This window comes from Balearica regulorum, chromosome 3 (genome assembly GCF_011004875.1).
Source record: "Balearica regulorum gibbericeps isolate bBalReg1 chromosome 3, bBalReg1.pri, whole genome shotgun sequence".
NCBI classification, from domain to species: Eukaryota; Metazoa; Chordata; class Aves; order Gruiformes; family Gruidae; genus Balearica; species Balearica regulorum.
The window spans coordinates 114,424,021-114,450,781 of NC_046186.1; the positions used below are offsets into that span (position 1 = coordinate 114,424,021).

Consider the following 26,761-nt stretch of genomic DNA (forward strand, 5'->3'; position numbering starts at 1 on the left):
TGTTAAATGTGTATGCCATGCACTAGTTCTTTGAAGTAATAGTTACGTTAACTTCAGGAGAAACAAGTAATTTTGCTTCATATGTAGAGCTGAAAGTAGGAATTAGTGTTAGTCTTGCTCTTGAGCTAGGCTTGTGGGCTTCTTGTACTTCTAATACAAAAGGCAGATATTCTGTACCCAGTCAGCCAAAACACAATGTGAAATTTTCACAAAAATGAGGATGCAATAGTTTCTCAGCTTTATTATTAATACACAATTAAGTACCTGTCATATATTAGCCCATGAACACCATATTCTCTCAACTTCTTCCTGTTATCTGGGTCATTTGCATCATCACCCCATGAAAAAATAACTAGACCTTTAGATTTGGCCCTTTTAATAAATGATGGATTCCTCAGTAAGTCTTCAGAGTGCACATTAATTCCCTGAAATACAAGAGACTTCAATTAAAATCCATGTTTCTGAAACACTCTCACATCAGGGTTTTTTTAATCTTTTGACACTTGCAGCTCCTTGCAATTTCATCCATAATAATAAAAAAATAATTTAATACAATTAGAGTTCACTGATAGCACTATTTTTTAAACAATGTATTAAACAGGCATTTGAAACCAAGGACATTATTTTGGTAGTTACCAAATGTTAGTGTTTGGTTTGTTGGGGTTTTTTTTGTTTTTTTTTTTTTTACAACGTCAGTTGTAATTTTAAGCATTAGTGTAAAAACCAATAGATTCACAAGTAGTAATAATTCAGTTTCATTTTACTGCAGAGTAATACCACAACTTGTCAGCTTACCAGCAAGTTTTCAAACTGTGCAAAAGTAATGGCAATTGGAGTTGTACGAGATCTAAGATCCATAAGTTCTGGATAGAGTTTAGATTCTCCTTGAGTGAGAAATAACACAGGATACTTGTTTTGCTTATGCCGAACCCTGTTAGGAAAAAAAAAAGTTTGCAAGTTGCAGTATTTTAAAGAGCAGAGAAATTCTATCTTACTGTTTGAGGAGTATTACACTTTTAACTGCATGTTCTTCTAGTTCCTCTAGTTCCTAGCTGATGTGATGAGATGGTACCACAGTAACTACAAAATAACCCCACCCAAAACAAAAAACCCGAAACAAACACAGGTAATCCAAAGCTGTTTCATTTTCTGTCCTTTTTTTTAAAAGGCAGATATAGTGGAAAGAAAAAATTAATGAGATGATTTTATTCGTAAGTGAGGCTTGCGTACCACTCAAGTATGACTGAAAAAGATTTTGTGATACTAGGAGAAATCTTGACTTTTTTGTTGTGTCAAGAAAGACTGAAGCATTCAGGAAGGCACTTAAAAAGATCTAGTTTGACTTTGTCCTCCTATTTTATTTTTTGCACAGCTCAGATGGTAACATGGTCTCATTTCGATTCCCAACTATTTTGGCACCCAAAATTTAGGTGTAATCAAAACATGTTATTTATTTCCTGTTAGGTATTCTTATGTCCAAAATAAATTTTACCAAATTAAAAAAAAATACATTATTTATCTCTTAACTTACATTGTACAAATATCTGCATTAAAAGAAGAAAATACTATTCTTCTTCTTCCAGCATTCATCAAAACGGTTTTTAGAATAATATCTAGAAAGAGGTTCATATCAAAGTAAGTTGACAAGTTGCCATCCCACTGTCCATCCTAGAAAATGAACAAACAAGTTTCAGCCATTTAAACAAGTTCTTACTAAAATTATTTCAACAAGCAGCAGTCTCTCATTCAACCTGAGGAAAATGAGAATTCAGTCTGCAAGTCTGAATACAGAAGTCACTCCTTCAGTCTACTGAATGCTAGTTACAGCTCTACAGGACTGCTAGTCTGTGAGGTGCAGCTGAATTCTAACAGCCATGAGTTTCACTAAAAAATTCACTGTCTTCCTATCCACGGAGAGTTTCTAAGATGCCATTTCTAATTTTGAAAACACAATGGAATTCCAAGAAAGATCACTAAAAACTATTACAGATATCTTTTATTGTTATGTCTAAATATAAAAAGGTAACAGTAAGATTTGTAGAAAAAAAAAAATGCAACATCCTTTGTATTTGAGAATAGCAGGTACCAGCCTTTCTGCAGTTGACCTGTCTCAGAGCATTAGCACGTCTCTATGCATACGGACTTCCACCTACCACCCTACTTAGTTTCCTTCCCCTACTCCAGGCTTCCAGTCCTAGCCATGACAACTGTTTCCTTTTAGACCAAGCGCTAAGAAGTCCAACTAAGTCCACAGTACTGTGGACAAGAAGGAAACAGTTGCTTGTATTGCTGCACCATGTTGTAGCTGCTCTTGCACTGGGCCAGGAGAGTTTGAATTTCTTGTCATTTTTCTCATTGACCTGTTGGAATACATTGACTTTAAAAAGGGTGTTTCTACTAAAAGCTGCATTATGAACTCAATCCTATAAATACTTCCTATTGTTTTAAGAGTGTGTTCATTTGCTAGAGCAGTGCTATTATACTCCCAGTTTTAAAGATAGTGTGTTATAACAAAATTGTCACATAAAAAACCCAAAATCGTGCCTTTGTAGCTCAAATTGCCATGTCAAATTAGAAGCTTTAGCCATGAGGAAGTCAAAGTGTCAAAGTAAATCACATGTACGTTTACTTGCCCTTTGTTGGCAGATCCATTTTATTTCTATGTTGAACCCAACATCTTCAGAAACAGACTCCAGGACCTGAAAAAAATACCATTATGAAGAGACACCACAGGAAAGGAGTATGCTAAGCACTATGATGGTAACTACTGGTAAAATACATTGGAATTTAACACCAATGGAGTTTAACAGTAGAATAAGAAAACCTAAGTTTTTAACATTTAACACAAGATACATATACACCTTTTTCTACTTCAAAGTTAGGAAATACAAAAATGGATAAAATCTTAATAACAAAATTTTGACAAGGTATAAATGCAAGTCAATTCATCTTAACATATGTGATAAATTCCCCATTTGTACAACTAAACAAGAAAGCTTTTACTTCTCCAGGAGGTTGTCTGGAATGCAAAAATTATCTTAAGTAACACATAGTACTAAGCATGAAATCCATGAGCTTGCCATTATGACTGACAACTAAAGTATGTTAAATTCTTGTAAAGAATTATTTGTAAGGTGACTTCAAATCAAAAGGTGACGCTAACAGCTAATGAAATTAGGGAAGCGTTGGTAGATGATTCTTTAAACCTATGAAGATGACACATACGGAAAAGAGTAACATACCCTTTCTTATAGAAAGAAAACTGAATTTGAGGAATCAAAACAGGTAGAGGAATTGAACCTCAGTAGTTTGGTCTATTACAAAAAGTTGTCTATTTTCTGTAGTTATGCAGTAATCTGATTAGACAGTAAAAGAAATATGTATATATGTCCTGGTTTCAGCTGAGAGGATTGATTTTCTTCATAGTAGCTAGTGTGGGGATATGTTTTGGATTTGTGCTGGAGACAGCATTGATAATATAGAGATGTTTTTGTTCTATGGACTTACTGTTGAGCAGTGTTTACATGGGGCCAAGGCCTTTTCTGCTTCTCGCACTGCCCGGCCAGCGGGATGGCTGGGGGTGGACAAGAAGTTGGGAGGAGACACAGACAGGACAGCTGACCTGAACTGACCAAAGGGATATTCCATACTATGTGACGTCATGCTCAGTTTATAAGGAGCTTGGAGGAAGAGGGGGGCGGGGGGCAGCGGCATTCGGAGTGATGGCGTTTGTCTTCCCAAGTAACCGTTACACGTGATCGAGCCCTGCTTTCCTGGAGATGGCTGAACACCTGCCTGCCCATGGGAAGTGGGGAATGATTCCTTGCTTTGCTTTGCTTGTGCGCGTGGCTTTTGCTTTACCTATTAAACTGTCTTTATCTCAACCCACGAGTTTTCTCACTTTAACTTTTCCAATTCTCTTCCCCATCCTGATGGGGGGAGGGGGAGTGAACGAGCGGCTGCGTGGTGCTCAGCTGCCCACTGGGGTAAAACCATGACAATATATATATAAAAGAGGGCATATGACCCAATGGTATTTCATACATGCTCTGACATAAGCCTATAGATAACTGGATATTAATCATCTCCATAAACCAAATAAAAAGCAGTATTATTGTATAGAACAAGTCCCTAAAAGGCATATTAATGAGCAGTTCAGACATTAGGAAAAATAGTAAGGGGGGAAAAAAAATAGTAGTTCTAGAAAAATCACACTGTAAATGGTATCAAACTGTATTTGGTCAACAACTGTCAGTTGTTTCTGCGAAAAATAACCCAATACAAAGCCCAGAGTTGGCAAATAATCATAAATGGGATCATACTAAAAATTCACTTAGCATTTCTCTGTATCTGGCTCTGCTAGATGGCCAAGAATGTGTGATGAACTGCCAAAGGCTAGGGTTTTTTTCCACAATTAGCAAGCAATTGTCGATGCATTAAAATGCAACGTCCAGATGTTAACCAGATGTAATACTGAGTGTATCCTGAGCTATACGACTTGGGTTCAGGAATTAGAAAAGCTTGCAAGATATGCAAACCATTACTTTTAAGTTGGCTCCAGTGGCCAACAATAAAGTCTATCTTCTCAGTTCCAGCACTGTTGTCAGAGGCCTAAAAACAAAAAATGAGTATCCCTCGCTACGTGTGCAAAGCTGAAAGAAAAATGCAGGTTTTCATGTTACACAATCATCTCTATTGCTCTATATTCACTGCTTACTCTCTGCAGAGAGGGAAATGGCTGGGTCTCAAAAGCAGAGCTTTCTTCTTCTTTAAAAGATGCTGAAAAGAAATACAAAATATTGAATCACAACAAATAGCAGCACTGTTAATTGCAGAAAGAAAAGACTGGCTTAAAATCATAAGGCCTTTAAGAGTGAAGAATGGAATCGGGTCTATCTTTTGATTCCCTAAGTCTTCCCTCTAACACTGACATACTCCAACAATGGTGTTGGCAATTCCTGTTTTGCCAGTAGGAAACTGTTTTGACCCCCACTGCCAGAATATTTATCAGAAACAGCTTCTCCCATTCCTCACCTTTTCAGTCACTGAATCACATCCAGTAGAAGCAGCCTTGCCTGTCAAGGCTTATTGTTTACTTTATCTTTTCCCAGACAGATAGAATGTGTGAGATACTTTGCCAATTTGCTGTCCCTATAAAAGGGATGAATTAAGACCAGAAATTTACAGCACCAATAAGACACCCTACAGCAGTTACCAAAGTTCATATAAGCAATTCTGAAGGGCTCTGAAGAGCTGCCAAAAAGGTACAGTTAGAGAAGCATAAGATGGAAACATGAGTGGCAATTTTGTTATGAATATTCATAAACATATATTTATCTAGGCATTCATTTTCTACTCTCCTGTCCCCTCTTCCTAAGGGAGTAACTCCCATCCAGGTATTTACTTCCCAGCAAAGAACTCTACAGCATGTACAAAATCAAAGTAACTACATAAGCACTTCTAAAATGTTCAGGAAGCAGCCAAATGTGATTAGAACAAGTGACTGCAACTACAGAATATATATCATTACATGGTAATAAATAAGTCTCAAGACTCTTGCAAACTAGTACATACCATTGTGATCTTTCACTTTCAGGGCAGTCACGTGAGCCAGCTAAAGAGCATAAGAGTAAAATTAGCAAATACCTCACCCATGGAGATCTTTCTACAGGTATAATTTAACTAATTTTCCTTATAAATTGTTTTTAGGTTTAAAAATCCATTATAGACAAAGTTTTAGCAATTTATAAAAGAATAAAGGAAATCCTAGTACACATCCCAATTTTCTTTCAAACTTTGAAACATAAAGATTCCAAGAAAAGCTCAAAAACAAACTGAAAACATTCATACTGAAAATTCAGAAAATATGTTCAAGATGTAAGTCTGAACATTAAATCCTCCCTCCTGTCAGATGTTAGATTCCATGTGTCCAGTCAAGTGCAGACAGAGGGCTGACAGCAGTTTTATACCGTAGTCACATGCAGAGACAGAATTGGCCAGGCATATGGCCAGCTCCCTCATCCATTCAAATTTTCTTTCCACAAAAATGAGGAGACCAAGTAATTGTAAATGAAAAGAGACATACAGTTCTTGGTCCAGCCAAGGTAGTGTTTCCTTGACTGAGGACAGATATCTCAGCTGGGTCTTCAATGGCCCAGTCTCATCCCCTGACCCCCTTTTATGTAGGCAGGGTATTTCTGTTCAGAAGATAGAGTAATACCAAATTAAATTCGAACAATCAGTTAGTTCTAGCCAGTTTGTCCAATCCATATCATTGAATCATGGACACTTCTACATCTCCAGATGCACCTCCAAAGAGGAGGTCAACATAATCTGGATCTCCCTTGTTAACAGGGAAACATTTAAAAGTTACATAGACTTTGCAAGGGATATCTTTCTTCAAAGACTCCAAAAGAATCTGCTTTAAATGAATACTACCAATGCTTTCAGCCTTTCTTAATTTTTAAAAATTATCCATGTTAGCATAGTGATATGGATCTATACAAGTTGTCAGACCACCCTTCTAGAAGATATAAGTAATAAAATTTATTCAAGCTGTTATGATGGTGCAGAAGTACCATTCATGGAACTAGCTACTCATACAATTTTTAAAACTTGTACTTTCCCACACTACCTATACTTACTCCAAAAATCTAAGCTTCACACACAATTTGAAATCCTACACTTAGCATATCATACTAGCCAAAGTAACTATACCTTCAATAACTGTAGCTGATCAAACGTGAGTTCTTTGACTGCAATCTCAAACAGTTCCAAAGGCTCTGTATCCAGTTTCTTTGAAGAGAAATAATACATAATTAGCATCATTGAAAACTACAAAAAAGCCTACATGCGTTTAATAGGGTAACATTAAAAGAGAAAAAATTAATTGCTTTTATCGCTAAAGACACAAGTGATAATACAAGATGATCAGTATTCAGGAGACAACAGGCACTCAGAAGCATAAAACAGGTGTCAATTTGAAAAAGATTTGGTCTTTCATGCAAGTCAGAGGCTTCAATGTTCTTTCTTCAGAAAAAGGTTAGTTCATTTGTTCTGCAAAAACTTGATCAGTCAATTTATTCAGGAAAAGTTTGCAAGTAAAGAAATCCATAAAAAAATACTTCAATGCCGTTCAGTTTATTACTGTCTAGCCAATGTCTCAGAAACTAATTAAAAATAAAAACCCACAAGTGTCCTGGTAAAACCAAGACACACACACACACACACACCCCCCTCGACCCCAGCCCAAAAGATCTGGTGTCAGAAAACCTCCTATTAATCCATTTTGCACTTCCCTTCTTCACTATAAAGAAATTTTTACTCAAGACAATACTGAATATACACTGAATATGTTCTTTTCTTAGACAAAGTTCCATTTCTGCAACTGTTCAACACCAAAGTTCTTAGAAATTGCAATATCACAATGGGTGTGAGAGTTTGATGACACAGACTTAGTGCCAAGACGACAGACAGAATTTATCTTATTACTCCAGTCTGCTCTGCCACGCTATGTTTGTTTTCACTCCCAGAATTGGAAAGGAAGAAAAACTAGAACAAAACATAGTTCAACCTCTTTGCACTGCTGCTGAATGCAAGTATTCTGGCCTCAGTGGAGAACATGCAACAGACCAGACGGAAAAGCACCTCAGTGGGGCTTTTTTTGTATCACCAGTCCTTATGCCTATGGTTCTCTCATTATTAAGAAGTTAAGAAACGTAATGTCACTTAATGAAGAATATTCAATTGTTATGCTTCATAAAACTTGGATATTTAAGAGGTACTGTGATAGACTGCTCACATCACCTTTTAAGGAATGCTTATCTGTACGTACAAGTAACAGTACTGTTCAATGCTTCTTACAGTACTTTTGATGCTTACAAAAACATCAGAAAATAAGTTTTTGTTAAAAAAGAAGGAACTGCAACCTCATGAGGTAAGCAAGGAAAGGAACAGGACACTTGCTTTTAAGAGCCATTTTCCAGCTCCTAGAACCTGTGTCTTAACTTCTTTCCTTCTGTTCCACTAAGCAACCCAAAAGCATTTCTTCAGCCTCACAGTCCCAATGAGACATGAAATATATTGTTTACCTCACGGTTAAAGGACAGAGCAAAATACTGAAGTAAAAAAGGGTTAAAGAAAAGAGTTAGAAAAACTACGAGTTAGAAAAACTAATGGAAGCCAAGCCATTTGTGGCTAATCAAAATCCCTAAGTGAAGGGGATCCTTGTTTCTTCCCCTTTTTCTGCTTTCCATCTACTGGCCACTACTGGGATACCAAACAAGGTAGACTTCAGTTTGACCTAAAGAGCTTTTATGACTACATAACTGCTTAAGAGAAGCATACATTTAAGTATCAGCAGGAGTGAACAGTCATGCTGAGAATCACACTAACTCTGCCTCAAAAGAGAAACAATCACAAGTTCTTACCCTGACAGTCTGAAAGAGTCCCAGAGGTGCTACTTAATAGCCTTGTCTGTGTTTTCCTTCCAAAACATAAATTAAAAAAGCTAAAAAAGCCCTACAACATAGGCTTGAACAGTCTCAAACCATACACGTGAAATGCTGTTGCTACAACATCAAAAGGAAAACTCGACTTCCCTGCTCTAATTTATGCACACAGTAGCGCTGCATATTTATTCCCATTCCATCCCTTGATTCCCCAGAATTATTTCTATGAGTTTGGCATTTAAGTTTCTGGAATGGTCACATTTAAAGATAAAATACAGGTATCATCATCTTTACCTTTTTCATGGCCATGCAACATGTGAGATCATGGTATACAATAGGCACATGATCTTTAGAGAGATGTACATCAAATTCCACATATGCTGCTCCCTACAGAAAATTGGGGAAAAGTAGTAAGTAAATCACAGAACAAAACAAAAACCAATTCACTACTTATGCACAAGGACTAGAGAACTGCAGACAAGTTGCCAAGTATTCACAGGTCCTGGACATCAATCAGAAGCTGAACACAACTGGCTGGTACCAGTTAAGTCATACTCAACAATGGATTAGAAATTTAAAAAAAAATCATAAGGGGAAGTATTTTAATTACCATAATGCAGCTTTGATATATATAGCTTGCTTAATCTTGTAAGCTTTCTAGTAACATTTAAGTATTGTAAACTTGATCTCAAAGAACAGCTATGATGATGGTTTTTAAACACAGATACCTTTGCAGTGCCCCTCCTCCCCACCAAGAGAAAAGTGATCGTTACAAATTGGCAAAGCTTTAGGGAGATAGAGAATATACTGAGGATCTTCTGGAGTCACTAGTGACTAATACCGTACTAGAGTGTTACAAGAGCAGAAACTGCTGTGTCTAGTATTCTCTAGTCCTTTTCAACTGTGTGTTATTTTCTGTTAAGCTTAAAAAGGAAGAAAGCTCAAAAAAGAGCTCTAAGTACAATCTTTTGGGAAAGAGGAAGGACTGGAAAGAAAGAGATAGAGAAACACATAGAAACAATTTTATTTTTTTAAACCGATTTCAACTGTTTGTAAATCATTCCTTTGAAATGCCTCCAAGAATACCATTCATTGAATTATCATCCTGACTCACTCTTTTTCAATTGGTACAGATAGAAAAAAATGGGACAGGCTTTTGTCAGCTCTTTTCTCAGCTGAAATATTTTTAGAGCGGTGGCGCTCAGCCTTTTCAATCCGCAAATAGCTGAAAGTACTTTTGTGGTGATACTGCTGCTGACTTCACAGTAAATTTCTACCTCAATGCATACTTCTTGTGGGCTTTTAAAAAGCTGTCTGCATCCACTCAGAAATTAAGAACTACTGTTCAAAAGGATCATTTAGTAGCAGCAGTTTTCTTTCACTTTGCAGTCAGTGCATGTTCCAGACACTGTGTTCAAGTTATACTCTGACTCTCACATAAGAGAGAGCCTTCAGCTGACTCTTGCTGAGTACAGTACTCCAGATCAGTAGCCAATACACATAATACTCTAGATTCTGCTCCCATTCCTTTAAGAACTTCAAAAGATGTTTGATAAGAATCTACATTAGTGAAGAAGTACCTGAAAAGGCTTGGGAACCCTACAAGTTAAGCAGCAAGTGATCTCATAGCAGCATCCTTATATAACTGTAACCACAGCTCTTTGCTGTGTAAACAGGAGCTAGCAAGGAACCTCTGAATGTGCTTCTGACTCCAGCTTTTCTGCTGCAGTGCCTCACTAGATTGTCTAGATCAATCTTATCACAGATCACTTCAGTGACTGAGGAACAAATAAAAGTGACCCCCTCAAACACAGAAATTAAGTACCTGAAGCTAGTAACTTCCAAACTGAAAGTCTCATCTTAGGATTCAAAATCTTCACTGTAGCAAGCACTGAAACAAAGGACTGTTTTTTTTCTACCAGCTCAGCTCCCAAGTCTGATTTTTGGACACCAATTTTAGATACTCGGCAGTTCCTGAGCAAGACTTTTGCTACCTAAGAGTATGCTGACAGACTCTAGCAGAGCCAAGATTTTATTCATTTGTTCAGAATTATTTCAGCCCTATGCCTCTGCAGGGTTGAGATTAAAATTTTCACTGTATTGGAACACCAACAGAACATATTAGATGAAAGCTGGGGTTTTTTTGGAGGAAACTGAAAATGAGTTTCCTTCCTATCTCTCAGGGAATTTCCACTGTGATTTGATCTAATTTTGTATCAGTGCAATTACTATTCATTGTATCAAATCATAGAAATTAAGTACACAAGCAAGTTTTAACTACGTCTGTGCAAATATGCATACATACATGACTAGCAGCATTCCTCAGAGAGGCAATAGTGTTCTCTTGAACTTTAGCAAGTCTGAAATAACGGCAAAGAAAAAAGGTTTTGTTAGATGTAGCATGGCACAGAAGTCCATTGAAACACTAGAAATACAAGTCAGAAGTCTTTGTTTTACAGAACACCCATATTTGATATTGACACCCACATTTGATATTTGATACTGTTTTACAGAACACCCACATTTGATATGGGTTGTACCTGTCCACTTCCTCAACTGATGCCAACAAAACTAAACATAACACCCACACCACCCCACCCACCCAGATTAAAATGCAAATCAACTTACTTAGCTGTTGTTGTAGAATTTCCTGCTCCCCTGTGTCCAACATCTAGAGTTGTTCTTGGTTTCCAATATTTTGCATATGAAGCCTTCATATCACAAGTATATCCCTGGATTGGCTTAATAATTATGTAGTCCACTACAAGAAAAATAACAAATGCTTCACATGTCAATAGATAATGGCTGACTTCCAGAAAAATTATCTACATCTGTTTGCATCAACTGTACCTCTAACTTTTCCAATTGTCTTCCTTGGATTTCTGCTCATAATAGCAAGTGTAAGAATTCCAGCACTCTTTCCAAGTTCTGCAATTGTGGATGACAGGAGGCAGGCAGAACCTACATGACCTGGGAGCACATCGCCTTGTACTACTTTCTCACCTAAATCTTCCTAAAAAACAAAACAAACAAAAAGCCAAACACCTACTGTTACATGTAGGTGAGAATGCTAAGTCAGCTCTTCTTTCTCAAGGAAACCTTGCTCCTCAGGAAGATATATACAGGCACCGGTGTAACAGAAATTTCTTGTGTGTTACAGAAAACAACTTCAGGCTAAAAATTGTTTAATAAAGCAGTGTGTTGCCAGTTATAATCAGGAGTATGAAACTGTTGATGGAAATCTAAGAATCATGTACATTTGTCTTTGAAAACTCTTAGATTTGATAAGCTTTTCTGATCAAAATTCCATGCATGGAAAAGTCTGTCTTCTAAAAAGCCAAAGTCCTGTTTAGAACAAAGATTAACTGGAATAGTATATATGCTTAAAATAATGTTATATTCATTTGCAGGGAAGGAAGAGGGCAACTAGCATGCAGAGCATGTACTTCTCTACCATCATCAGGTTCAGGTACTATGTAGACACCTTACAATTATGAACATAAGTGATCTAAGGGTATTTTTAGACTGGAGAGAGAACACTTAAAACTTTCTTCTGCATAAACAGTATGAAGAGACAAGAGTTATTTTTCTTTTAAAATATTTTAGAAAAAACAGAGTACAAAATAACAGATATAGTAGTGAGAATTGGGAAGCACCTGGTTTTAATAACTACTTGTTAGTTCAGAGAAACCTCTTTGTTTAGAACTTAAAAATCAAGACCAAATAGTTGTAATTTAACTAGTTGATACACATGTTGTTCAGATTAAAAAGGGATAAACAGAACTGATCTCTGGTAAAGGATAAAAATCAAGCCACCCTAACTACATGCAGTATTGCACACTGAGATTTGAGTCTTACTTGTACTGACTTGTGAATCAGCAGAAACTGCAAAGCTTTCTGTGCCATACTATGATGACTGACAAAACCTTTCTGCAAAATGGAGCAGTAGCCAATAGCCTCGTAGCTTGTTTACCCGAGTCCAAAAGATCAAGAATATCAGGCAAATAGCCCTATCCTAATAGTGAAATCATCATGGTAATTGACTACTTAACTCCTGAAGGCAGACTGGAGTTGCTTCTTAGCAGTAGAGACATACCTCAAAAAAATCAAAGATTAATTCCAAGTTATCAGGCTCCATGGTTTGTATAGTGTATTCTATCCATCGATCTGGCTGCAAGGCATAACCACAGTCTGGCTGAGAGTGTCGACACTTATATTCATTGTTACTTATTAAGGAGAACTCCACAGTGTTTGCCATTTTCTGAGGGACAGTAGGGGATATTTTTTCTTGGCCCTCTTCGTCATCCTCATCTTCCTCTAGGCCTTCTAGAGTCAGTTTTACTCTACTCAACCAGAAATACAAAACAAATAGTTAAGTCACAGAAGTGTCTTCGGAAACACTAAAGAATTAGAAAGAAGCTTAAGCAGAAGCTCATACAATAAGAATTCTTCTCAACACCACCATTGCAGTACCAGTGTATGCAGTGGGCCCTCACAAGAGTCAGGGTTTGCAGCTGTTGTCTAAATCTTATTTTAGTAAGATTTATGTGCTTAAGTCACTTCTAAAACTGGAACTTTGGTAAATATGAAAATTATACTAGTGGTCTGAGAAGCAGCACTCCACCGAACTAAAGAGTTAACATTTAGTTAGATGCCAATTCACTAGTAAAACTGAAGTTGTATCTCAAAAGAAACAATTACAATCATAGAAATCTTTTACACTAAGTCCACATTCTTAATACACTCATAAAAAGAGAGGTCAACACAGATGCTCTACAAACTTGAACAGTGACACTGCCATAGAGATGAGAGTCACAAAAACTACCCAGGAAGATCTAACTTTTTAGACAGAATGTAGAAAACAGAATACCTAATGAATGCATCCAACCTATCAAGTTTGGATTTCAGCCACTTAATTTATAGAAGGATCAGGCTTCAGAAATTGTTATCTCTCTACTTGCTACAACACACAAAGAAAGATTGCAAAGATCTAGAGAACAGGACATAAATACTTATTTAATACTACATTGTTCAGTGAGAATTAACCTTACCCTCATGAGAAGAGTTGGAAGTGGGGAAAATAAAAATAAAATAAAATCAAGTGTCAGACCATCAAAATAAGGCACACAGTACAAAAGTAACTCCCAGGTTAACTAAGTGATCTGTAAATCATTTTGATAGTGATGTGCTGGAAGTTGCTCATGTGTTACAAGCTCAAAATCTGATTTCTAGCAATTTAAAAAAAAAACCAAACAATTTTGTATTTATGTTTTCCATTAAAGAAATCTGGGAACCACAATCATTTCCAAACAAGAAAATGGGTTGTATGCAAGATTAGCAGTGGAAGAAACACTGTTAGCCTGTCAAAGATTTGAAAACTCCTGCTCCCAACTTTCCCCACTGGTAAGAGCAACACATGGCTAACATACTACCAAAAATTGCTGCTGTAAAAGGCACTTTTGCTGAGGATTGTTAGTAGTAACAATCATCATGCACTCAGAGATGTGTCAGGCTGTAGTTAAGGAGAAGAGGTTTTCACATGTCTTTACTCTCTTTTTCATTGTTTCACAAAAAAGTCTGTGAAAGACACAGAAAACACTATGTGCTGAGATAAAGTTTGGCAACCACAGAGCTCAAAAAAAAGACATGCAGGAAAAGGGGTGAGGAGCAGGAAAGCAGGGCAGGGAAGAGAGAGCAAGCTCCAGATCCCAGAAATTCATGAGGGGAAGCAGATCAGTCAGGGCAACAGCGCAGTCCTCAAAACATCAGGACTAAGATACCCACTTCTGCCAGTTAACTGTATAGTTATAATAATGTCTGCTTTTTGAGAGACCTCTGCAGATAAAACAGTCAAAGTGATCTAAATAGGAACAGAAGTGATCAGAGAATGGTCTTATCTCCATCATCCATGTTGACTGGAAATGCCAGTGGAAAATTAACCACATTTTAAATGGAGAGGGTTGTTTACTTTGGCAAGGAAAAAAAGTAGTAAACAACAAAAAGCCTGGAAGCCTTCTCCCTTTCCTATCCCAAATTTCTACTTCCATTCTGCTCTTTCCAAGAAGAACAAAGAAAACTCTCTGAAAGTAATAGCAGAGAACTACTTAAGAACACTACAGTTCCAGCAAGAAGCAGGAAACACCAAGGCAAGTATGGGATAAGTATTTGTGAAAGACACCTGTTACCTACTGCTTAACTTGTGCTATCACATCTACTTTCTACACATTTAATAGCTTAATAACTTTCAGAAAGGCAAGAGCTGAGAAGTATTGAGTCAGCAGTGAAACTAGAATAGTTTTGACCGTCTTCCTTTGTTGAAACAGAAACTCTTTTAGACACTACATTAATGATAAAATGAGTTAACTAACATTAAATCAGTGGCATGTTTCATCATCGTAGTTTTACAAAGTGCTTAAACACCTGGAAATTGGCCTCATAATATACTCCTGTTAGCAACCTGAGATTAATTTAAAGGCTACATTAATTAAGAAAAAAATAAATCAGTGGTATTGACAATTAACATGAGATAAGTTGCAAACTGAGATGAGCAGGCTCTTACCTAAACCTTGATGTTTTAAATTTCTTCTTGGATATTACTACAGGTGGTTTCTCAGAATAATGCAGACGTAATCTTATTTCTGTTTGACATGTCAGCCACCCAGCGTCCACAGTTTCAATACCATCTATCGAAAATTAAACAAAAAGACAACACTTTAGTATTTTCTAAAAGGAGATCTAGACAGTTTAATATACAAAATATAGAGTTCCCTCAACACCATCTTCCAGAGAATCCTCCTTATCACCAGCCTTATTCAATAGTATTTTCAGAGCAATTGTCAAGTGCATCCTTTCACCTGTCTTTTCAGAACTGCCCAGAACAGACAACAGGTATTGCAGTTATTTGCTGGCTTTTAAGGGGATTAAATGGAAACAATGATCCTTGCCAGCTTCACCTGTAAACTGTCTGCAGAAGAGCACTAAGTATTCCAGTATTAATTTTATTTATGGTATCAAGGGCTAAGTTAAGTCTCCAAAAGCAGACATAGCATTCCCTTGTCCTGGGATCTCTCAATACATGGAACAACACTGACAGAAACTCTGAAGATTCAAACAGAACTTGAGACTCCCTGTTTCTATTGAGACACAGGTGTCAAATTAACTCATCATAAACAATGCCAGTAAAGCAGTGTAAGTCTGCAGGGCAGGATATAGCAATGGATATGATGGGGAAAACAAAGCATGGAGGAGTATTCTCAATGTCACCATCAGGACAAGGAAAGCCTACAAACAGGCTGGCCAGAAACCACAAGCTGCAAAGACCAGGTGCTGAAGCAGACCCTGCAGTTTTGAAGAGTTCCTAGCCAAACGCATAATTCCATGAGGATATGAAGAAAAATGGAAAAGCTTTAAGACAAGATGTATGAGACATGACAAACAAGTTACCTTATGTACCACAGGATTGAGCATTAAATGAGAGGTGGATTAGAACTACCAAAAGCAAGACATATGCACACACAAGAACATAACGTTTGAGCTTTGAGAGGTTTTGGCAGTTATGTGCCTAACTGCAGGGGCAAATCGTGTACATTTAGTATAAATGATAACATTTTTCTAGGCAGGAAGAGTTTTTTCTAAAGCTAAGTTTCTATTCTGTATTTCCAAAAATACATGCTCATGATCATTTTTTTGCAAATTTCAATCTTTAACACCAGCACACTGACAGTATTTCAATTCCTCCTGGCAGTCTTTTATTAAGATTAGTAGAAGAAATTATAGCCTGAGTATTAATTCACAAATGCTGGATACAAAAATAACCATATAAGCAGAGAAAACAATCACCAAGAGGCAACTCCTGTTCAAAACTAACAGCATTTCAAAATATTTTTCAACTACAACACTTAATCTTGTTAAAATTAAATACCTGGTAAAGAGTAAAATATAATCTCACTTACTACGGATTCCAAAGTATCCATCGTCAATAGTAATTTCATTTTCTAGAATTAAAAGGAGGGGGAAAAATGAAACTAATTTGTATTCACATTATAAAGAATCATTGCCAAGTTAAATTAATTCTACTTTTCCACTAATAAAAAAAGTGGGAAAACTGAAACAGATGAAGAACAAGCACATTTATTGCAACCTTCTACAAAGCTTTTCCCAATTTATGCTTTTTCTTAGTTTCTGCCAGAAAAACTAATCAACACACAAAAGGCCACAAGATGTTTTACCTGGAGGAATCTGAACTGAGAAAAGCAAGGAGGTTGCATAACTTCCTAGTTTAATGCAGTATTTGCTGATACCTACATCTTACTCAAATGTAAGATGCTTATCTTGTTGGTGCCAAAGACAAAGTTTCTTGGAAACATACAAGAAAGCTGTCCTTCTGCATATTTATAGTTAAAGCCTCTATAAAAAGTTAGTCACAATTAAAATGCTTATTCTGCCCATATGACAGAAACCAACTTAGGATGAAATATTCAAAACACTCATTTCACACTTACTTTTATCCTTACCCTCTCCAAAGTTTTAATAACTGAAATCTTAAGGTACTATGTAAATTCACCAGCATTAACAGAACTGCTGTAGACTAAAACTATACATTTCTCAAAACATGTCTTTTGTCTCTACAGCCATTAATCCCTCTTTTTTTTTTTTTTCCCTAAAAGCAATCACAGGCCTGCCCTCAATTTTTAATAACCACAGGCAACAATTTAGGATCATAATGATAAAGTGCTAACATCGTGGGTTTGCTGCATTTTCTTAAAGACTGCTTATGAAATATTGAGTATTACTTGGGGGCGGGGGGAATACTGTTTGGAATGAAGTTATCCAAATTTAAAGATAAAGTCTAGACCCTAACAGAGGGTAGGCTGCTTCCCTAACAAATTATTAACAAATACAGAAACATAATTTTTACAGGAATAGAAACATTTAACTAACTCAATTGAAATTTAAAAAAAAAAAGGGGGGGGGGGTGATCATGGTACTATTCATGATTAAGTTTCTTTAATACCAGCTACTTTCTAAAAGACATTCTTTCAACACACCAGAAGGTATTTAATAGATGTAAACTCCAAAGTGCGGAGGAAAAAACATTTTTCATATCCTAGAAAAGACAGCACATAAAACATGCCATCCCATAGCAGCATAAGAAATCTAAATTACAAGCTACATTCAAAGGTTATTTCAGTCACTCTTAAAAAACAAACTTTCCCCTGTTCAGAAAAGCATTAAGAACTTGTATGCAAGTCTGCATGCCACCTTTTCTTCCAGCAAAATAAATTTCTGCTAAATTGATGGGTAAATAAGCCCATTCATGTTTTTATTTACATTAATCTATTTACTTAAAGAAGCCTAATTAAGTATTTTTGCTTCAAAATTTTACTAATGAAATAGTAGTTAAATAAAAACAGCAGTGACTTCACACTCTCCCCACACACACACATTTTCACTGAAAAAATAATATGGATCCTTAGTCTCAAAGAATTAAACTTACAAAAAACTATTACAATTCCAAATTAATAAAAAAATCCCCACATCATCTCAAGAATGGCAGCAAAGAACTTCACATCCATTCCATTTTTAAGCTACTTATATATATTTTTTGAGAGTAAGGCCCATGTTGTGCAAAGAAAAAGTTTACATCTCCAACACATTAATAAATTTAAGTATTTTAAAGCTATAGTTATCATTCCCTCTAAACCAATGTGCAGCAATCTTATGCATATGCCTCAAACAGATGCAGTTGATGCCCATACCTAAAGGGGTAATTGATCGTGGTTGTAGATGAGTCTCCCACGTGTGAACTATGACTTCGCAGGGACCATCGATAGTCTGTAATTTAAAAGTTAAATGTCTGCAATAATTTCTTTTGTTGTATCTGATTTTCTACCCATGAAGCTGTTTGGGATGGCTGTGAACTAAACTTACAGATTTAAGAAAGAAAAATAAGATGAAGGAGAAGGGGGGGGGGGGGGGGGGGGGGAGAGAGAGAATATGAAAGAAAGAAAACACGTCAGGCTCATTTCTTACCCCTGCAACTGCTGATGACGCTATCTGATGTGTCAGGTCACATTACATATGACAAAACTTTTGACAAAGTCTGATAAGGTGGAAAAGTTACATGGAATTATTTAATCTTTACTGCTTATAGCTACTCCACTGAACTACTCTAGTCTCCTTCCAATACAAAAACCAAAGTGTCCCAGGACTCATTAAGAGTGCTTTCTCTTCTTTAAGATACTACAGCAACAATTTATGATTTTAAAAAAAATTGCCTGAAAAACCCTACCCCACAAACATATACCACATCTCTAATTCCAAACAGCACTCAGCATCTACTCATGCAGTTAACAGTTACAGGCGTGGGTTCTCCCTCAAAATTTGCTTGACTAATTCAAAGTCTATAAAACACAGTTATTTTACTTGTGGTACAAAAGAGCAAATTATTTTCCATCTAATTAAAACACAAATACTTGGAATTTTGCTGCCTCAGAATGAAAAGACACTGATACAGTCCACTTAGAGTGGAAACCCTACAGTCTACTCCATTTAGAGTAGGATAAATTTGATTCTTCCACCAAAAAACTGCTGTCCCTCGAAAGCCTGCATTTGTTGACAAACACAGCCAAGACTCAGATAATCAGAATAGCAACTCATTCTCTTTCAGAGCAACACAAGTTTGAAATAGCATTCTAAGTTTAAGCTTTTAGGTAACCACTGGCTAACAACAGAAAGAACATGCCCAATTCCCAGCTCAGTCACCCTAAGTTGTAAGTTTCCCTTAACATTGGGTGGTTGTTACTATCAGTCATAACAACCACGGTCCAATACCTGCAGAGTTTTGGTGTTTTCAGCCTAAGTAACTATTATTTTCAACAAGATTTGCTACTATTGCCCACCTGATTCGTACAGACTTCAATGCCAACTTGTTCCAGTACTTCAGGTTCTTGTTTAAATAGATTTCAGATCGACAGAGACATCCAGACAAGCTTCCAACTCAACAGTATAACTACACAGTTCCTTAATGCTTTGTTATCTTACAGCTCACTGAGTAAGTTCTTTAGTACAAGATGGGATTTCTTGACATATATCAAACACAATTAATCTACTATGCTTTTGGATGAGTTAACAGCAAATGCCAAGTATTTAAAAAGTGCTCAATGAGACACGTTTGTTCTGTGAGTCATAGCTGTAAGTAACTCAATTTTTCTAATGAATTCAAAGGCATCTATACTAAAGAGTCCTGTTACAATAAAATACATATGCTTAAGATAGAACACATGTAAATATAAATAAAATAATATGATACTATTGTTTTCAGTTTATTCCTGTTATAGAGCAGTTTTAATTTCCTCCTTCACTGCTGCTGCCACAATGATCACTCTTTCGGACTTCTAGAATAATAAATAATGAGAAGCTTCTTCCCCCTTCTTTCACAGCAGATGCACAGTTGCCATCTCAGTTTCTGAAGCTGAAACCCATGTTTGCCTGCAAGGAGGCTACCATTTCCTAACACCATGCAGGCTTGCAAGTTCTCCAACAGCGACTCCCATGAACACATACAGAACTCGTAGCTTGTGAACTTGGGGAATGCAAATCTGTCCTAACATGGATTAAACTGTTTTCTTCCAAAAGTAAGCAAAGGTTTTTTCCTTGTATAAATGCCCAACATATTCTATTAAAATACCAATACCAGTTTATTTTTTACACTACTGTAATAGTACATTTTAATTTTGGTTTCTGAAATTATGAATAAGAATTTCAGTAACATTATCCCAACAATAAGCACCGCATGCTGGATACATTCAGCAAAATTTCATCCCCTGAAAGGAATGCAGTGAGCTGATTATGCACTTAATCCCAGGAACCCTCAACATTTTCTATACTAAGAAGAACCAAGGAAGGCTACTGGGGTGGGGGGGGGGGTGGGGGGGGTGGGGAAGGGGCAATGGATTAGAGAACAGGTACAGACATGACTGAGACCCCTCTTACAATCCCCACTCAGACCATCTTTGTGCTTTAAATAACCTGGAGCTAAGATGTTTTAATTACATGTAACAGAAGCCCTTGTTACAATGAGGTTAAAATACTGATGTAATTTCAGTGTCATATACTGACCACATTTCAACAACAGCCCAGTTCAGATCAGCCTGTAGCAGAGTTAATGATGTGTCATCAGTATTTATAGCATGGTAACATTATCTGAAAAGTCAGCCTCTGCTAGGACAGTCTTAAAAGGGCACCTATCTAGATGTCATATCAAGCATCCCAGTGGGCAGTACACTGAGATTACAGTGAGTGGCACTGTATGGCATGGATCTCTCTCTACTAACATACAGAATTTATTTCTTTAAAGCAAATACATGAAAATTATGTTGTTTGATTTATATTTAGCTGAACGGCTGACAATTTTAAACCTCTTAAAGGACACTCAAAAATTTTCTAAAAATATCAAGTCCCCTTACATTGTCAGAAGTTGGGGGGTCTCCCTGTAGTCATTAGATGCTTTTGAAATGAAGGGTAAAATGCCTATGTAGCATAATGTTCTAGAGGTACAATGCAGTCTAGATGCATACTCTACATCAAGTGCTTGGGGTGCTCGGCACAATTAAAGAATGAAAGAACTTCTGTGGATGTTTAATGCTTATTTAGGAGGCCAGTTCCAAAATCCCTGATCCAGGGCAACACCACAGAGAAGGCATTACAAAAAAACCCATTATCTTAAGAACACCACAAAACTACATTTATCCAACTGCAGTTCTTGAAACTATGTTTCAAGAATATTAATCTACTTCAAGAACAGGAAACAGCTGAATTAAGACTTAACTGGATTTCTGATGAAAATCTCTCTGGATTTCTGTACCATGTAAGAGACAATAATTAAGCACAAAACAAAACAATCAACCAAAGCCATTCAGCCACCGCAACTAACTTTGCAAGGCAACAGCACATGTAAGTCACCTGCCATGAAGTCCTGGGCTAAATAGCAATTTTATAGCTCTAGGATTTCTGCTGAGAGTTTAACACACAATCTGCTATCTCAGCACAGTCACCACAGCAGTGTTTCTTTGTTATTGCCAGGTTAACCATGGGTTATTAATCTAGCAAAAGCTTTTCTAAGGTATTCCAATATTGAAGAAATTACTGAGTCTAAACCTAAGTTTCACTCACCTTTATTACTATATTCCAAGCACTAAGTGGATTTGATTTATTTACATTTTGGAAAAGTAAATTTAAGTCTCATTGGAAATCTCTAATTAACCAATATTTTCACAACTGTGGAAAATGTTCACCAATCCAGTTTTCAAAGTCCTGCTACATGCACAGATAGCTTAGTTATTTCACACTTTCCTTGAAAGAAATAACCCTAAACACGCATGCTTATTTACTGTTGGAAAAACAAATATAGAACATAGCTTAACACAATAAGGTATGTATTTTCCTAAGATTTTCAAATACATGTTATGCAAACAATATGTATCAAAGCATTCTCCTAAAACATATGACATACACAAGACAGATTCCAGACAAGGGGGGTTTGGTTCTCCCTCTCCCCCCGAACAAACAGAAGGTATGTGTAGAACAAAACACAGGAAGATCCTCACAGTAAGGTAACTACTACTGGCCTACATTTAAGAAAAGAACAAACCTTGAGCAAAATAGTTTAAGTTATCGTCTTATTTCATCAAATGTATGCATTATTTTTCTTTTAAAATGCTTTAGATGACTTATCACAATGCTTACAACACAGTAAAGGCTCCTGCATTATCAAGAGCTAAGACTTGCATGAATTTTATAGTAAAATGTTTATTGTATATACATCCATTTATTTGTATTCCTACAAATATTCTATAAATTTTAATACATTATTTACAAAAAACCCCTGCTCTATTTAGGTAACCACAATCTGTTAACACCAAAATGCTTCAGTGCAAATAAACCAAACTCCCCATGACATTGTACTAGCGTTCAAGCAAAATAATTTAACTAAGATCAAATTATTACTTTTTTTTTTTAAAGGAAGGTGAGAAAAATACTTTGTGGGTTTATTTCCGAAGTTGAGTTGTTATATCTATTGTCACATCTAGTCTGTAGCAATGTTTTGGTTATTATGAGAATTATTATTTCTCTGCGTAAACATTATCATTCTCAGTTCTGCCACCATGTCCATCTCAAGCATCTTCAAAGACGTAGTTGACATCGAAAGGAAGGGAACAGTAACTTCAACTGGATCTGTGTTCAGCATGATTTACTCAATTATGTGGTGTCAAATCCATATATTCAGACTTTTAACATATATTTAAAACTAAACATGTATTTAAGTTAACCTACTGCATGCCATTAACATACAAAACTACACTGATATAAAAAGCTAAGTGTCTGAAGGATCATATATTGCAAGCCTATCAAATTTAGATTACTTACATGTAATGCCTAATAAAAAAAATTACTGAAATAAAAATATTCAGAATAATTTAACTTGGAAGTATATTTTCCTCAGAGTTGTTAATGCTAAAGTCATCCATACGCTGTCTCATTTGCACTATACTGTGTATAATGTTCCAGTTAGAATGAAGGGACACTGCTTTTTTCACTGTTCTTCAAAAAATTACAAAAAAAGGAAGAACACACTGTAGCTGGAATACTTTTCTTCAAAAGACTTTATGTTATGAGAAATAAAGTCCTATGCACTTAACAGGTACAGGCGAGACACTGCGAAGTAGATAACCATGTACCCCAGCAATTCACATACTTTCTTTTTTAAGGTGGTTTTCTTTTTTTCCTCTTTTATATACAGTAGCTCTTTATGCCGGTATTCCATAAAATTTATACTTACCTTAGCAGACTCTGCATCACACGGTACATAAAGCGTGCACGATACAGAGCACCTACTTAAAGAAACACACTCACCAATACATATTGTAAACTTTTTCAAATAATAAAATGGAAATTCTGTTGTCTGTGAGCACATTTTCTGCCAATCTGTTCTCACTAAGTGTGATTTTTCTGGTGTGCTATTGCTTACGTTTTAAACTTATGGGCATTTGAGAGAAATAGAGTCCCATCAGAGCTGCTAGGCTATAAAAACTGATCTACTTTTGCCCTCAAAAAAAGCAATCTATTATTCGCCTTCCCTTCTTTTGCCTCAGAATAACAGTTTCAACATCAGTTTCAGATTTACTGTTTCACATGCTATAATGAAAAAACAGAATGCAGTCTCTTATTTCATTACAAATTAGTATCCTTCACTGAGATTTTACCTCTGTCAAATATTTTTTCAGTGAAATAAAGGCTAGTCCAGCTGACAAAAATCAACACATTCTTGACAGTAATTTAAAATATTTAAAAGATATATACTGGATAATTCTAGAACTCCCTTGCACATTTAGCTACAGCTTTCATAATCCTGACATCAATCAAGAACTAAATCTAGGGTGAATAACTACAGGATATTAATAGAGTAAGAAAGACAGCAAAGATAGCTTTAAATTGATTATTTCTTACCATTATTACTAGTCATTACAAAAAACAGTTAAAGAGTAGCTGCTTATTTTCCCAAATTAGTCCAACTGTTTTCTGGATGCAGTTTCATCCCTTGTCTGAAGAAGAGCTTACCCCTTACCCCAGTATTTCTACAAACAAGTATACTGCCACAGACATTCAACTCACATGCAGCTTTGACATCAACACCTGTAAAAACACACCTGTGTTTGTCTCATGCATTTCCCCTTGCCCTAAGTCATGCAAACATCTATATACAAACCTAGAGAAAACAATGGGATGCCCCATTCCTTGTTTTACCTTTTCACTCCAAGAGATTAACATGTGTTAATTATGCAGCACAAAAGCTAGTTAATACTTCTCATGTTTCACTAAAAAATCTGCAGTAATTTTAACAACTGTAGTGGATTAGGCAAATTTAAATACATCTGCTCACACTAACCATTTTTCTCCTGCTACCACTTGCTTCCATGCTAGAGATGCTTGCCCTGCTGAAGTCCCTATTCAATTATAAGGGTAGAAGTTGTTATAGCCCCACTGTAACTAATAAGAACTTCACCATATCGTTTAAGTTTTATAATAATGTCAGGCATTTCACCATCACTCGAATACTTAAAACACTAACACTGGTAAAAGAGAGAAGACAATTTAACAAAAACAATTAAAGTTAACAGCATATGGTCGTGTATTTCCAGAAGTGAACTGCTTGTGTTTCCAGAAGTGTTTTAATGTTTCATATGTTGCAATTTAAGAATTATTTCTAAAAAAAATCAGAAAATCCTTTTTACTTCAAGTAAGAGATTTTTTAATTATTTTTTTTTTTTGGATTAGCCAATTTAAAATAGAAAAGGTTGTACATACCTTAGGTTCTAGGAAGTACCCTTTAAAATACCGATACCAAACAGGAACTCCTCTAGGAAGCTCTACAGTAGCTTTCCATAATTGACTGGGGGGGAAAAAAAAACCCAAACAGCTTCAAAATATAGCCTAACAGCCACCTCAGACATATGTCTGTTCTAAGTGATATTCTAAAATAAAGTTTAGTTTACTGCTGCAAGAAAGGTTTTTACAACATAACTTAGCCAAACATGCACAAAGCACAATAAATACTTAGAACTGAAACTGCACTTTCTAATCTACAGATCTGAAGTGCTCCAACGAAGCAAGAATTCTCATCCTTATTTAACAGATGGAGAAAACATGATGAAATAATTCAGGGATTCATCCAAGACCACACAGCAAGTCACTGACATAATTATAAATACATCTTGTGAGCCCCATTTTCCTGCATCATACAAATAGCGATAGGCAGGGCATCATTTAAAAAAAATACTGAATTCTTCCACTGTATTTAAACTTTCTTCATTCACACTCATGTTTATACACACACAAACCACTTATGAATTTTCATGTAGCTCTCATCTTATCTCTTCTCCCCATCTCTTTATAGCCACAATAATAACTTGTATAGGTTGAAAAGAAAGTAAACACTATTAACATCTATTAACTTGCTGTATAGTTATGGGACTGAGAATTTCCCATAGCAGTTCCTTATTCAGAAAGTCTACAACTAAACTACTGAAATATGACACCCACAATGGTAGAAGCATCATCTGTAACTAGACAAGCATACCTAAATTAGACATTTTCTTATACACATTCCTAAACATTCAAAATGTTCAGGGGCAACACAAGAAATTCTGGAGAGTTTTACTAACCGTATGTGTAGATCAACAGTTTACAAACTCAATAATAAATTTGTTGCTTCAAAACTCCAGCTACTTCAAAGGGAACAAACAAACAAAAAAAAAACCCCAAACAAAAACCCCAAAACAAAAAGACCTCAACTTACCGATCATCAGTTTGGAGGACCACTGCAACTTGTGGATTCCAATTTCCCAAAGCACTGCAGCTTCCACAAATTGCAAAAACCTCTCCTAGAAAAAACCCAAACAAACAGAAAAACCCCACAATCATCATTACTCAAACCAATATGGAATTAATAAGTACAGCCTACATGGTTAAACCTTCAAGTATTTTAGACACCCATCCAAATTCCCTCTTTTTGGTTCACAAAAAAAATTTCCCCGCCCACTCAAAATAACAGCAGTGTTTCATTGCCCATCATAAGGAAAGACCTCACAGAGAGGGACTACTGACAACCTGTGCTTTTAAAAGGGTTGGCTTCCAAATCCCCCTGCAGTAATATTGTTCAAAAACCTCTGCAAATGCAGCAGGCAGAATTTCAATGTAAAATGCTTATTGTCAAGAAGAATCATGTTTTTCTTATACATTGTATAGGGTTGGGGGCTTTATATATATATATATACACACACACACAGAGTACTGAGTAACATACATGTCTAAAAACATAATTCTCTGAAATTCACACAAATAACCTAGAAAGCAGACAAATACGAGCTTGCTAACATCATTATCAAGACAATACAACCATTTAATTTTATTTCTCTGAGAAATAAAATTAATTTTGCTGCTATGCTTTCCATTTTTTATTTTATATAAAAACATAATGCTGTTACACAAAAAAACAACACATTAAATTGTCACAGTCTACACTAATGCATACATACATATGGAAAGAAAACAAGATTACAGTAGTATAAGAATGCTTGATTCTGGGATATCCAGGAGTTACAGTTAACATTGCAACTTATCTTTGTTTTTAATATAAAACCTGTATGACACATATGACTAAAAACAACAACAATGATAAAGTTTGTCTGTCACTAGGTTTGTTTACCAAAGAAACCCCTGCAGACTCAGGGGTTGCAAAAAAATTTACAAGA

The 26,761-nt window shown here is 36.1% G+C and overlaps 1 protein-coding gene across 7 annotated transcripts in view; it reads right to left on the reverse strand.

Moving 5' to 3' along the window:
* The window catches only part of GPCPD1 (glycerophosphocholine phosphodiesterase 1), a 46,626-nt gene that overhangs the window by 7,621 nt on the left and 12,244 nt on the right, over positions 1 to 26,761 (reverse strand). For all 7 annotated transcript variants that reach the window (XM_075749637.1, XM_075749635.1, XM_075749638.1 and 4 more), the window contains exons 3-19: positions 25,807 to 25,891; positions 24,816 to 24,900; positions 18,209 to 18,284; positions 16,403 to 16,444; positions 15,010 to 15,133; positions 12,547 to 12,793; positions 11,301 to 11,463; positions 11,079 to 11,211; positions 10,756 to 10,810; positions 8,745 to 8,837; positions 6,718 to 6,795; positions 5,575 to 5,614; positions 4,718 to 4,779; positions 2,634 to 2,699; positions 1,532 to 1,668; positions 796 to 931; positions 265 to 425 (exon numbers count right to left, since the gene is read on the reverse strand). In XM_075749637.1, coding sequence (XP_075605752.1) covers positions 265 to 425; positions 796 to 931; positions 1,532 to 1,668; positions 2,634 to 2,699; positions 4,718 to 4,779; positions 5,575 to 5,614; positions 6,718 to 6,795; positions 8,745 to 8,837; positions 10,756 to 10,810; positions 11,079 to 11,211; positions 11,301 to 11,463; positions 12,547 to 12,793; positions 15,010 to 15,133; positions 16,403 to 16,444; positions 18,209 to 18,284; positions 24,816 to 24,900; positions 25,807 to 25,891 — 1,783 coding nt within the window. The remainder of the gene's footprint in view (positions 1 to 264; positions 426 to 795; positions 932 to 1,531; positions 1,669 to 2,633; positions 2,700 to 4,717; positions 4,780 to 5,574; positions 5,615 to 6,717; positions 6,796 to 8,744; positions 8,838 to 10,755; positions 10,811 to 11,078; positions 11,212 to 11,300; positions 11,464 to 12,546; positions 12,794 to 15,009; positions 15,134 to 16,402; positions 16,445 to 18,208; positions 18,285 to 24,815; positions 24,901 to 25,806; positions 25,892 to 26,761) is intronic.